Source organism: Pyrus communis, chromosome 11 (assembly GCF_963583255.1).
Source record: "Pyrus communis chromosome 11, drPyrComm1.1, whole genome shotgun sequence".
Classification (NCBI taxonomy): Eukaryota; Viridiplantae; Streptophyta; class Magnoliopsida; order Rosales; family Rosaceae; genus Pyrus; species Pyrus communis.
The window spans coordinates 26,208,324-26,221,495 of record NC_084813.1 but is presented as its reverse complement, the minus strand read 5'-3'; the positions used below and the strand labels follow the sequence as shown (position 1 = coordinate 26,221,495).

General features: G+C 36.2%; 1 protein-coding gene across 1 annotated transcript; it reads right to left on the bottom strand.

Moving 5' to 3' along the window:
• Nucleotides 1-2,949: 2,949 nt before the first annotated feature.
• LOC137708280 (protoporphyrinogen oxidase, mitochondrial) lies at nt 2,950-7,687 on the bottom strand. The gene is made up of 18 exons (XM_068447324.1): nt 7,618-7,687; nt 7,478-7,517; nt 7,205-7,340; nt 7,050-7,115; nt 6,810-6,860; nt 6,609-6,665; nt 6,372-6,439; nt 6,230-6,266; nt 6,059-6,124; nt 5,843-5,883; nt 5,156-5,288; nt 4,750-4,929; nt 4,210-4,284; nt 4,003-4,126; nt 3,821-3,929; nt 3,590-3,664; nt 3,350-3,456; nt 2,950-3,224 (listed from the first exon to the last, which is right to left on the bottom strand). The coding sequence occupies exons 1-18, from the start codon at nt 7,646-7,648 to the stop codon at nt 3,109-3,111; spliced, it is 1,512 nt and encodes a 503-aa protein (XP_068303425.1). The 5' UTR covers nt 7,649-7,687; the 3' UTR covers nt 2,950-3,108.
• Nucleotides 7,688-13,172: the final 5,485 nt, after the last annotated feature.

The following is a 13,172-nucleotide window of genomic DNA, read 5'->3' as shown; positions in this document are numbered from 1 at the left end:
AAAGAGGAAAGAATTGACTAAAGTTAAATTTAACCCATCAAGAGGCGAGTTCAAATTTTCTGAACCCAAAACTATCTTCTTATGCTGCCGCCACATTGTGTGGTGTGTGATGGTAGATAAACTTATTTATTGTGACATTTTAAGTCAATAACGCATCAAAACGAGTCTGAACATACTTCTCGTGGTGGTAGGCTTCATTTTCCACACATGCTCCCCAATATGCCTCTCTCCACTTTTACTAGAGAAGAGATATGTACTTATGAAGTGTTGAGGTCATTTAAAATAACTCATGCAATGTTAAGTGTTATTGACTTAAGATTCAATAACAATAACCGTTGTGGAAGTTGTGAGATCAATTCTTCTTGACCCAAAATATAGGTGTGGCCTCCTTGTGAACTTAATTTCTTATTGTTTGACACATACTAAGTTTATGACAACAAAATTAAAAAAAGTTAAGTTTATAAACGCATATCAATCAATGATTGAAGGGCAAAAAGAAACCACATTAATTTTAAATGTAGAATATTTAATCTCAGGAATTTGTACTTGTGGAGGTAGGTTTCCACTATGGAGATCCCACTCGAGCGCCTAAAAAGGCGCATAGAAGTTGGAGCATTGCTAATGGTTGTATGCTGTCGTTGGGCCAGACAAAGAGGAAGAGGAAGAGGAAGGCAAAGGCATGTTGGTTGGGTTTTGGCTTTGCCTTTGGAATTTGAATTTCTTCTTTTTTGTGTTTGGATTTGGCATCTCACTCAGTCAATCCCAAGTGCATTTTGCATAACATGATAAACTTTTGCTTTACAACTATATATGTCATTTGTTTGGGACCCTAAAAAAAACAACTTGGAGATTCCACATCCACAACAGTGTATTTTAATTTAAAGGATTTTTTTTTTCTTTTAAAAGGGACCAACACCGCAATTTACTCTTCTAAGAGCTAGAAAAACTCACAAAGACATTTCAGTCTTTCCTTGACTATTATCGTGTGGAGTTAGGAAGACTCACAGAGGCATTCAACCTTCTTCTCGCTACTATCATGTGATCCATACGGGCCAGAAATTGAACCTATAATATATCATGTAAAATATGAATTTGAAATTGGTACAGAACTACGGAATTCCTTGTGGTTAATTTAAAGGATGATTTATGCAAAATATAATGCATAAAGCGGTTCCATGGAAAGCAAATAATGATATCTGTATATTTTGGAACATGACCAACTTTTGAATTTTTGACCAAGTTTATCTCAAAGATGATTCCTTGAGATGTTGTGAACTTGTGATTATCCGTAGGGGTATAATATGTTTATTCTTTTAACGGGTATGAAAGTATTAGTCAAGACAATGCACCATCCCTTTACAGCCCAGTTGCTCTTCGTGAATCAAAGTAATATAAAATATCGCTTTGGTACTAAAAAATGTAGAGCTCGTTTAGAAGTTCTTTTAAAATAACTGAAAACATTTTTAGAAAAAATAAGAAATATTTTCAAAATCACTTGAAGTGTTTCATGCAAGAAGCATATATTCCATTATATGCTTCTTGCAGGAATCACTTCAAGTGCTTTTCTAGAATTCATTTGCATTTTTACTAAGGATCGCTTCGTTAAATTTTTTTTCTAAAAACGCTTTTAACTATTGTAAAAACACTTCCAAACAAACTCATAGAGTTCGTGGACATTTGGCATAATTAGCATATTAATGTTCTGGTGCTTCTTGCGGAAAGTATTTCAAATGTTTTTCCACGATTCACTTGCATTTTTACAAATGATTGGTTCAAAAAAACACTTTCAACTATTTTAAAAGCACTTCCAAACAAATCCGTAGAATTCTCGGACATTCGGCATGATTAGCATATTAATGTGGCTTTTGAGAATTGCTTTGTCAATTTGTCACTACCTTCTTATACAACTAACCATATGCATATTAGTCCAAAGTAAAGCAAGACATATTCGGCTCCATTTATGGGCACAAGGTGTGACAAAAACAATAATTATAATTACAAAAACAGTAAGGGAAGTCACTGCATGTGAAGGTGAGGCAACGATAATTTTATTTATTTATTTTTAAGGAAAAATCCGCAAAACCAACAAAAAGTATAATAATTAATATGAAAATGATGGATTTTGAAAAGCACGAAGGGAAGACAAGTGCCAAGACATTCAGGCAGGAGGGGGACCAGATTGGAAGCCATCGATGAACGCACGAAAGTGGCCACTATGCTCCCATACCCAATACAACCATACTAATCAACCCAAATTTCTTGTTTTTCTAGCATACACAGGAGCATTATATGCACCGGGATCTTTGATCGTTGGATTATTAGTTGTTGGATATTTGACCGCACATTCAGCGGTTGATGGCGTTTAGTCACATGAGTATATTATGACGTGGTTCATTCCAAACTTTCTGTAAATTTCATGCATCAATTGAATTGTAAGCCCATCTTCCCAATTGAGGAAACACTATGGTAACACTGTTTCAAGTACATCATGCAATGCTATATGAAAAACTCAAAATATGTAAAGTCGGATTACTGGTTCGACATGTCACGTTTGCATTCTAAATAATGTTGATAGAGGACTATCATAGATCTACATTAGGTGAAGTTCTTGATAGGACGCTCGCATGGGACCCATGTGTGGGCGCCCATCTTACACGTGGAAGTGCTGCAAACATACATCTGCATGCTATAATTTATTCTCATTAGAATAATTTACATAACACGAGTACACCGCTATGTGGCATCCCATGCTAATGAAATAAAAACATGTAAACAAAATGTTACATGCTAATGAAATAAAAACATGTAAACAAAATGTTACACATCTTTATTTCTTGGCGCAGGACATAACCGTGATATTGTACCCGTACCATGTTAGTCCTCGTACCTATATTGTATGCCTAACATTAAAAGAAAGCCGAGTCTTGGTAGTCGCATGAACAGATGAAGTTGAAAACGAAATCCACGAAAGCATGCATTTTACATCAGAAAGCTCAAATGTAGTATGTTCGACATTTACAACTAAAACTCTGCCAGCATAATTCATAAACCAGTATTGGATCCTACATCCAAGAGCAAAGGATACACCTTCTGTTTCTAAAACAATCATCATTCCCGACGCGTCTTCTCGTCCGGCGGAGATTCCAGATAGGCGATTACAAGTTCAGCGGATTTGCATCCAGAAGCTATTGCTTTGCCAACTGAGAGTCCGGCCCGATGGTTACCTGCAATATTCTTAATTTGTAAACCATCATATACCAAAGGAAAATAATTAACCACCATAAGGACACCATCACTCATCCAGATCTCGAGTTACTGCGTGCACAACACCCAGTTGGTGAGTAATTACCTGCATAGAAGAACCCGGGGAGATTTTTCTCCATCTTCTCAATTGCTTCTATAACTGAATCATAGTTACGCCCGTACAATGGAAATGCTTTGCTCCAGTGGTAATGGCTGCCATTAAGTGTACTTCAAGCTATAAGATGACTATTCAAATCAATGGTAAATACGTAGGATCTAAAAATATTCGCTTCCATTATTTGCTTTGTTTAAACCACTAGATGCGAAAAGAGAGAGGATTACATACTTCACGGATGTAGGCTCGCCTTCTGCTCCTAGCAAGTGCCTAATGTCAGAGGTAACAATCTTCTTCAATTCATCCCTAGAGAAATAGTTAAAGGTAGAAGAGTATTAGCTGTATAAAGTTATATCGTCCTTCTATGTGTATGAATGTGTGCATAAATAATATAGAACCAATCGCACAATATCAAGGACAGAGAACGTGGCTGTTTTGAAAAATTATTGAGATTTCCCATACGTTGAAGCTTTTGCTAGTTCCTTGTTTCGACTTCCCCCAACAAAGGTAGTATAAAGGTGCAGGTCACTAGGTGCACGATCTGGAAACATCATGGATGAAAAAAGAGTGCCTGTGCAGCAGTAGTAAGCATATTAGGAGAATGTATTAGTTACTCAATGTCACCGGGCCATGCCAAGCATTACCAAGAGTTTTTAAGCCATTTGTCTGCTCTTTAGAGGGCACAAGAACTCCAAATCCCTCAAGGGGTCTCTTAACATCTTCCTTCTTGAAGGTCGTTATTATCACTGATAGTGGTATATAATCCACCTGCAATAGACAGCAAAAAATAAGATGTTGCTAATACTTCAGCAACTTCTTTTTTGGGTAAAGAACCAAAATGTCACAAATACCTCAGGAAAAAAATCAAGAGGGAAGAGAGTTCCTCTTTTCGTGATATTCATTTCTTTGACGTTACACAGTGGAGCCTATGGCAGAGAAGAACCTTGTCAGTTAATATTAGTATTCCTTCCAAAAAAGTAAACATTATATGAAGTACAGGAGGGCAGGTGAGTGTGTATGCATAGACTAGACAGAAAGAGCAGTTACAGTTCAACTCGAATAAATGGTAAAGCTAAAGTTTGCTTGCATGTCAAAATGTAGAACACGGTGAACCATTTCGAGATATATTTATTCTATTGGTACCACTTGGTCATGGCACCTGTGCAAGCATCTAACAACTGCAATGAAGCAGTTTAAGCACATATGTTTCTTTTAATCTACTAGCTCTATCTTGATCTTCCCAAAACATAATTGTTTTCGGACAGTAACCATGCCAGATGCAGAGAAGGCACATTTTGTGAAGCAAAACGATATGGTAACCACCAGGTGCCCCAACAAGAAAGTAAATAAACCACCAAGGCCATGTTTTTAGAGTACTAAAATATACTAACCGTCATGACTACAGCGTCAACAGATAAACTTTGTGAATGCTTGTCATCCTTAGCAGCAGAGGAAACAGACCAATTTTCAAATGCAGACTTCCCATCATGACTATAAGATAACGACAAAACCTTTGAGTTCAGTTTAAGCTCATCTTTGCCAAACTGGTTGCACAAGGTATCCGTGAGTGTCTGCACAAAAAAACAGAACACAGGGTAAAACATTTAGTTTTGAAAATAGACTCTGCCTCTAAGATCTAAACCAAATGTTATTGCAACTGAAGTTGTAAATTTAATAGGGAAAACATAACAGAATACGAGGAACATTCTACATAAGGTATCAAAAAGAAAACATGAACTACAAAAGTAGTCATGAGTCATGAACAATGAATAAGAAAAGCAACCAATAAATTGAAACCTGCATTCCACCATGAAAGGAAAATGAACCCCGCTGACGCTTCCCTTTTTCTACAGAACCCTTTGTTTGTCCACTTTTTTCCTTTTTGGCAGATAATTTTGATTTAATTGCCCCAGATATAACAGAACCAAACCTGACATAATAGCATAGTGTTACCTAACATCAAACGTAGATCATGCAACAAGCATCAACTACACAAGAAAAGAAGTCAAACAGGCTAAACAAATTATGTCTAATTTGAAGGATAAGAAAACTTGACACAGAAGTTCCCTATTTAACATTCAACTTTCAAAAACGCCAATCTTTTTTTTAGCTACTGGCATAGGCTTGTCACTAAACAGGGCATTAAAGTGATTCGTTGATTGAAGCCTAACCAGGTTGAATGTGGAGCTTTTTCTGTTCACTTCAGAAAAGTCATAGAAAGCACGACTCTAAACCCTTGGGTTAGTATGGATTTCTATCCACAATGAGTGGATAACGAAAACACTGGCCTATTTTCCGAATGAACATAAACTTATGAAAGAAAAAGGTGTCAACTAATCTAATTAAAAGAATCACAACGCCTATTCTAGTCCTAAGCAATAATTTGGAAAATTTCCCACAACCTACACTAAAAGTAGGATAGGCAAGGAAAATAATAAGCAAAAATGATCTTTGTTAACAAATGAAAAAAGAAAACTTAGATACCTTTTTTCCATGTTCCATAAATCCGGAAAAGAATGGCGCATCTTCAAACAGAATCACATGGCAACACAAAAGAATTATTGAAAACATAAGAAGATTCATGAGATAAATGCATGGAAAAGGCATAAATACAGATTTTGGGTAACAATTGACTAGTTAAGAAACAATCCCATTAGACACTCAGTGTGAAATATGCACAAAGATTGAGACATTACTCACAGAAAGTGATTCGGGATCTCCACCACTTGTGCCGGCAACAAAGGGGTCAATGAGATAATCAACAACCTTCCAAGCAAAAATGATAAGAAAATATCAAGAAAACGCATAATATGAGGATTTTGATATTCAAAAGATTTATTGTTTACTAGAATATTGCAATGTAATATATACCTCTGGCCCAAAATGACGCTGAAAGAACCCACCCACACTGCAAACGATAGGTTGAAAAGAAGAATTCTAAGGAAATCACTTCTTAAAAACCTAACAAAGAAAGAGGAGACAGTGGTTGTCCTAAGACAGAGAAGACTACTACCTTTCTTGGGTGTTATCGTCGGAAACTCCTTTTTTCTTCCATAAATATGGCTCTAGAATAATCTGAAGCTGCAATACAGAAATGCATATCAAAGTTGATGCCAATGTAAATGGTTTATGCACGTGCACAAACACGATATTTTGCATTGATACTGGTCATTACTAAATAGCATTGCAACATGATTAAATAACTAGGAAATTAACTCGTCAGACATGCCATGTATTGTAGAAAACAAACCTTTGATTGTGCTGAAAGAAAATTGCTCGTGATCAGCGCGATTGGATTGGTAGGTAACTGATGTGAAAAATGGAGCAAAAGTGACAGTCACCACAATCAAAAATATTCAACTACGTAAGGAAGAAAAACTGAAAACGAATGAAAATGTATTTCATATGCTTTCCTATATAACTATAACAAGATGCAACTAGCAAGACATACCAGCACAGGCGACCCATTCCTTACAATATAACGCTTAGTCTGTGAAATCGGCTGCAACATCGGAAAACAATCAATTCAATCATTAGACTAATAGAAGCATCAGCCACTTCCATCCATTAAATTCCAAGCTAAGTTTGAAGCTAAAAGCACATTGCTTTATAACGGAAAGCACAGCCGACGATAGCACAGCACAAAAAAAAACTAAAATACAAGTGAAACTATTACAAATGAAATCCTTACAAATTGTTGTTTTTCTCTTAGTCCAAGATTATCAAGCAAAGTTTGGACCTCCGTTTCACTCTCGGTCTGCGAAAAAACCTTATGTCAGCATAAAATCATAACGAAAATTCAGAATTGCCCGGCATTGATTCAAACTATTTGGTTACAAAACTCACCATTGTGTTTGCTCCTTCATCCCAAATAAGACCGTCACGCGAAACGCTTCTGAGCTTCCCTCCAGCTCTTCCCTCGGCTTCGAACACCGCGACGTCAAAACCATGTGATTTCAGCTTGTAGGCTGCAGCAAGCCCGCTTGAGCAATTGCAACACAAAATCAAAGTCAAATTCTCGGAAGAAAAAAAAAAATCAACCAAAAATAAACAAACAAATTATATCTGAGAATTAATCATGCTTAGCAAAATCTGCATGCAAATACTGAACAAGATTACCTTACACCAGCACCAACAACAGCTACTCTTTTAACAGAGCCTGAAAAATGAAAATTCCACAAAATAAATAAAAAATGCAAAGAAATTCTGAATAACTTTGCATTTATATATATATATAGAGAGAGAGAGAGATTACTGACTCTGTTGATCTTGTTTGGTGGGTGAGCTCATTGTTTGGGGTGATGCTCTCTGAGACTGGCACTCGAGAAATGAAAGAAGAAGAAGGGTTGGGCACTTATCGACGATAGTAGAGAGAGAAAATAAATGAACCGGACTGGGCCGGCTAATGGTTTTTTTTATTGAGATAGAATATACCTGGACTGGACTGGACTGGGCAAATCGCAGACCTGGACCGCTGACTCCTGCCATCTCTCTGTTTCCACGAAATGAAGTGCTTTCTCAATTGCAGCCCAAAGCCAATTTAAACACACTTAGCCCTAGTTTGGTACAGGAGTGATTCTGAAGAAAAAAAATGGCTATCAAAAATAGCTGGGAGCTTTTTTATGTTTTGATAAACATTCAGTTTCAGCTTTTTTTCACAGTTTTGGATGAAAAAAAAGCCAAAAACACAAAGTTGCAAAACCTAGCTTTGAAAAACCAGTTTTTTTTCACATCTGTTTTACATAAAAGTTTAACAAACACTATAATACTGCTTTTTCTTTTTCAAAAGCACTTTTAAAAAAAAAGTTTACCAAACACTCTGCGGCTTTATTTCACATCTGCTTATTCTCACAGCACATCAGAAGCAGTTTTTTTTTTCAAAGCACAGCAATACCAAACCAACCCTTAGCCTATCTCCAACTAAAGGGGTTCGACATAATTTCATCCAGAATTATAGTTTGCTTATGTGCTTTATTCTCATTTGGTGGATACGAAATTTGTCGGAAAATATTATACCTTCGTCATATATAAGAAAGGTTAAATAATGTTTTGGAGATGTGTGGTTAGAGATAACTATAATTTCTTTCAAATACGCTAATGCATAACGGTTTGTGTGTTGAGACTGTTTGGATAAATCAGTGCAGGAACATTGGGGATTTTTTTGCAAGTATTATAGCGGAGTGGTATGATCAGCATGGAGCGGTTAATGTCACATAGAATCTTGTGCGACAGAATTTGGCAGAAGTGCAAGCAATTTCGAAAACTGACAGGTCCTAAATACGAAACGAATCGTCGTTGGAGACGTAATTTAATATCTTCGATGGGATACTCGCAAACTGCAAATTGAAATTCTGCGCAAATGCCGACCAACAACCCCGTGCCAATCATGTCATGTCGCCACCGGTTGAAATTCTCCCCATCTAAATCCTCTAAACCCTACCATCTAGATTGACAGGATTTTCGACATGAAACCTATAAATTACATTTGAGGTCACTTAACCAAAATCAATAACTATCATTTGACCTCATGTCGCATTCCCTAGATAATCATTCAGGGCATGTATGTTCCAGAGAAGCTTTCGTTTTACATGCACACGTGCACAACATTATTCTCCGCAAACGGCCCCATACTTAGATACAAGCCCTAAATGATTATCTAAGGAATGTGACATGAAAGCCAAATGATAGTCAACACGAGAAACATAGTTTATAGGTTTCATGTTGCCAATCCTGCCAATGGAGTTTAGAGGATTTATATAGGGAGAATTTCAACAACTTGGTGGCAACACGAGACGATTGGTATGAGGTTGTTGGCCGAAGTTTGCGCACAATTTCAGCTGTGGTACACCATCAATCCATATATCTGCCCTTAATTCCTACTCTGGTACTCTCTGTTTTGCCCACCCCATTCGATCGAATAGAATTCAAGTTTATTTAGTCTGCAGTTTGCGATGTCATCGCATCCTTAACATTACGCCTCTAGTTATCTTCAAACTCATTATCTTATCATGTAATTATCTATATCAAAGATAGGTTTCAATCACACTCATAAATCATCGAATTGAACAAAGTTGTTTTTATGAAAAGCAGGGTGGCCTAGTGGTTGGGGACGAATTTCAGGCTCGTATTCCATACACCATGTCCTAGGTTTGATTCCTGACGCTGGTGAATCAAACGATAATGACTAGGGGAGGCTGGTCTCCAGAAGAGTAGATTGTCGTGGCGAAGCCAACAGTTGATCTAACTTCCTTTTTTTTGGAGTAGGACACCTTTCTCACGTTGGATCACTTTCTCATTTGTATTCAGCAGGCTTTCCATTTTAGGCTGACCCTCCCTTTTCCACCCTTTTATCCCTCAAAACGAACTTCCTGTATTTGCGACTTTGTGTTAGCCCCAAACTAATTAGCTTCCAATTTGCTAATGACGAATAATTAAACAAGCTTCAATATAAGATTTTGTATAATGCAAGCTCGAGACTTGTTTGGCGGAAAATTGATACCAATTCTCGGCTATTTCGAGCTCGAGATTTGTTTAGCAGAGAAACGAGACCAATTCTCTGGTATCCTTAAGTAATCCGTCAAACCAACAAAGTCGAAGAAGTCTCCGCTCGACCACGCCTTCATCCGCCCCATCCGCAGCGACACCGTCGCCAAGCTTTCCTCATCTACATAATATTCCAATATATCAATAGCATGCATTTTAAGACTGATTTGGATGTGTACCGTCGTTGTCATCATTACAAGTTGAAAGAAAACATGGAAGCAATGTTTTAAAAGACGCTAGGCGCTAGTCGGGCGGCGGACTGAAGCCTAATGCCTAGGTGGCCAGGCGGGGTTTAGGCGGGTGCCTAGGCGGATTTAAGTACACATTATATTTCGTGTAAATAAGTGTCTGTTTATACTTAAAATATATATAATTTCATAATAAACTACAAAATAGAATGATATATGTATTATGAAGTATTGAAACATAATGAAAACATGGGAAACAAACATATAGTGTGTGCTCATTTAAGTATTCAACAAGTCTCTTACAATTTATTGAAAAAAATTACATGCAAATTGAAAGTTATCTATTTTCTGTTTAAGTGAGTAGCAACCTAAACAGGTGCCTAGGCGGTCTAGGCAGACGCCCTTTCTTAATTTTCAAACACCTAGGCATTAATCAGGGCAGTGACCAGCCGTTTAGCGCCTATATGGCTCTAGCGAGAATTTTTAGAATAATGCATGGAAGACACAAGAATTGATATCATTACGTTGGTATAGATGAAACGATTGCTACTTGGATGTTGCAATCAAATTTTAGTCACAATAACGTAACAGTTTAATAAACACTCGTCAAATATTCAAAATGTGCTCTACTGGTGAAATACACGATTGACAGAATCTCTCCTTTATCAAACATTTCCCCACACCAAAACAATCATTATCCATTCATTTCCACTTTTTGGACCATTCATTAAGGATTTCGGCTCCTTCAAGCATCGCTTTTGCTATTGCTTCTAAGATTGTGTATAGAAAACGATATGTGGGCCATAGAAAATAAACAAGCATGTTAATTCAATCAGTGAATGATTGGGTGGTAATTGGTCCCAATATTAATTTCTTAAAAGAAGACAAAGATGCTCTCCCGGAGATGATTGCATTTGAGATTAGACGTGAACTTTGAACCATAAGCAAAGCAAATCAAAGCGACTTATAACATAATTTACATAGTTATGATTGACTAGTAATTAGAGATATGTGGCTTCAAGACAACTCTTACTTATGAATCACATGATGTGGTTAGGGGGAGACTGTAATGTCTCTGTGAGTTTTCTCGGCTCTCATAAGGGTGGACTGCCGTAGTAAAACCACCCGCAGATCTCTCTTTTAGTTTTTAAGGAAAAAAAAAGAAGACAACTCTTACTTATGCAAAGTTGAAGGTGATTGTCGTTTCGTATTTGAATTGGATCACACCCTTTAGTTGATTCAAATTTTTTGCTTTTTTTTTTTTCTTTTCTTTGATCAATTTGATATATCAAGATTATTGTTCCTTGCAAATTGATTAAATATAACTCGAGGAAAGGGAACAAGAAGCTGCATTTGGTGACTTGCCTTGGTGGATAGAATATTCTTCTTCAATATACTGCATTTCAAGTTCAATATTTCCTTTTTGCAGTGTAGCACATCATTTGTAATTGAAAAGGAAAAACACAAACACTAAACTCGTTATTTGAAAGAGAAATTACTATAACAAACACTATTTGCTTCTCTTGCATATTCATGTTTATTCATAGTTACTAAATTAAATAATTAAATGGAAACAACATACAAAATTAAAGTGAATGTGGAAAAGAAAAGAATAGTGCTATTCATAAATGTATTTTTACCTCTCACACACCTTGCTAATTTTTTGTTATTGATTTTCTCCAATTCATTCGATAATGACAGTAAAAATTTGAAAAAGATGTGTGAAAAGTAAAAATAGGTGTGTTAGATAACACTACCAAGAAAAAAAAATGTAGTTATCATTTGGCATTTGAAAAGGTCACAAAGAGTTTGTATGATATTCGTTTGTGCCTTTTTGGCAAGTGAGATGATGTACACACCAAGAACAAAATGGTCCCCAAAAAGTTTGGCGCCGATGATTTTTTGAAAACTAATGATTCGAATTCAGAAAGAGAATTGTTATTGGTATTCTAAAATTCTCATTCTACACTCCGAGCTTTCTATATTTAGAAAGAAAAATACACTTATGAGGAGTGTAGAATAAATTTTTTTTAGTGTTAATAACACTTCCCTTCAAAAATCCACACTGAGAAAAATGTTAGGTTGAGACTGATTTGTCCAGGTGGACAGTGGTTAGGCTTAATTAGGAAGAAAAAGAAATAATTAAAAAGGAGCAAAGCTAGGGATTATGAATTGGTAAAGAAGCAAGACATTTGTTGTCCCAATTGTGAAAGACAACTTGAATGATCTCCAGCCTCCACCACCGACACACCGGCCGGCCCAGGATTTTGAGGGCCGAAGCAAACTAGTGGAAAATTGAATTTTGAAAAGTTCCATGTTGTAATAACACAAATTCATGACTCATTTGGAAGTACTTTTAAAATGATCGAAATTATTTTTGGTGAAAGTCTTTTTGGGTTTCTAAAAGTACTTAAGGTGCTTCCTAAACGAAATACCAGTTATGTGCTTCTTGAAGGAAACACTTCAAGTGTTTTTTTCATGATTTACTTGCATAAGGAAGCACTTAAGTGTTTTTCCATGATTTACTTGTATTTTTACTAAAGATTGGTTCCAAAAGCACTCTCATAAAAAATTATTTCAATTATTTTAAAAGTACTTCCAAATAAGGTGGTTGATTGCCCAGTAATTAGAATCTTTGTATTAATCCTACTTGAGTTTGAACATTTCTTCCTCCCATTAATGTGGTTTAGATCGGAGTTGTCTCTTATGCCCAAATTCAATAAGCAAAACTTAACATCTTAATCTCAAAATTGGCTTTGAATTAATTTACTCGAAAACTAAAAGAAATACTTACTTGCAGACTTGGACAAAAATTGTAAGCTTACAGACAAGTTGACTAAAATATTGTAAGTTGAGGTTTCATTGTGAAAACAATTTGCAATATGTAGAGTAACTTCATTCTGCTTGAGTTTGAACATTTTTACTTTCACATCCTCACACGCCCTCTTACGTGTGGAAAATTTTCAAGCCAAACACATGAATAACACAAATTAAGTGACGTACAATATATGTAGCCATTGAGCTTCACACTTAAGTCAACTTACTTTAATACCATAAAAAAATATTGGTTGGATCCTAAAACC

Excerpts from the sequence above, each read along its gene's own strand:
- LOC137708280 (XM_068447324.1), bottom strand. The coding sequence starts at position 7,648 with ATGAGCTCACCCACCAAACAAGATCAACAGA. Across the intron at positions 7,518-7,617 it reads CACCAAACAAGATCAACAGA|GCTCTGTTAAAAGAGTAGCT; the intron begins GTCAGTAATCTC and ends TTCATTTTTCAG. Across the intron at positions 5,884-6,058 it reads GAGATCCCGAATCACTTTCT|ATGCGCCATTCTTTTCCGGA; the intron begins GTGAGTAATGTC and ends TTCTGTTTGAAG.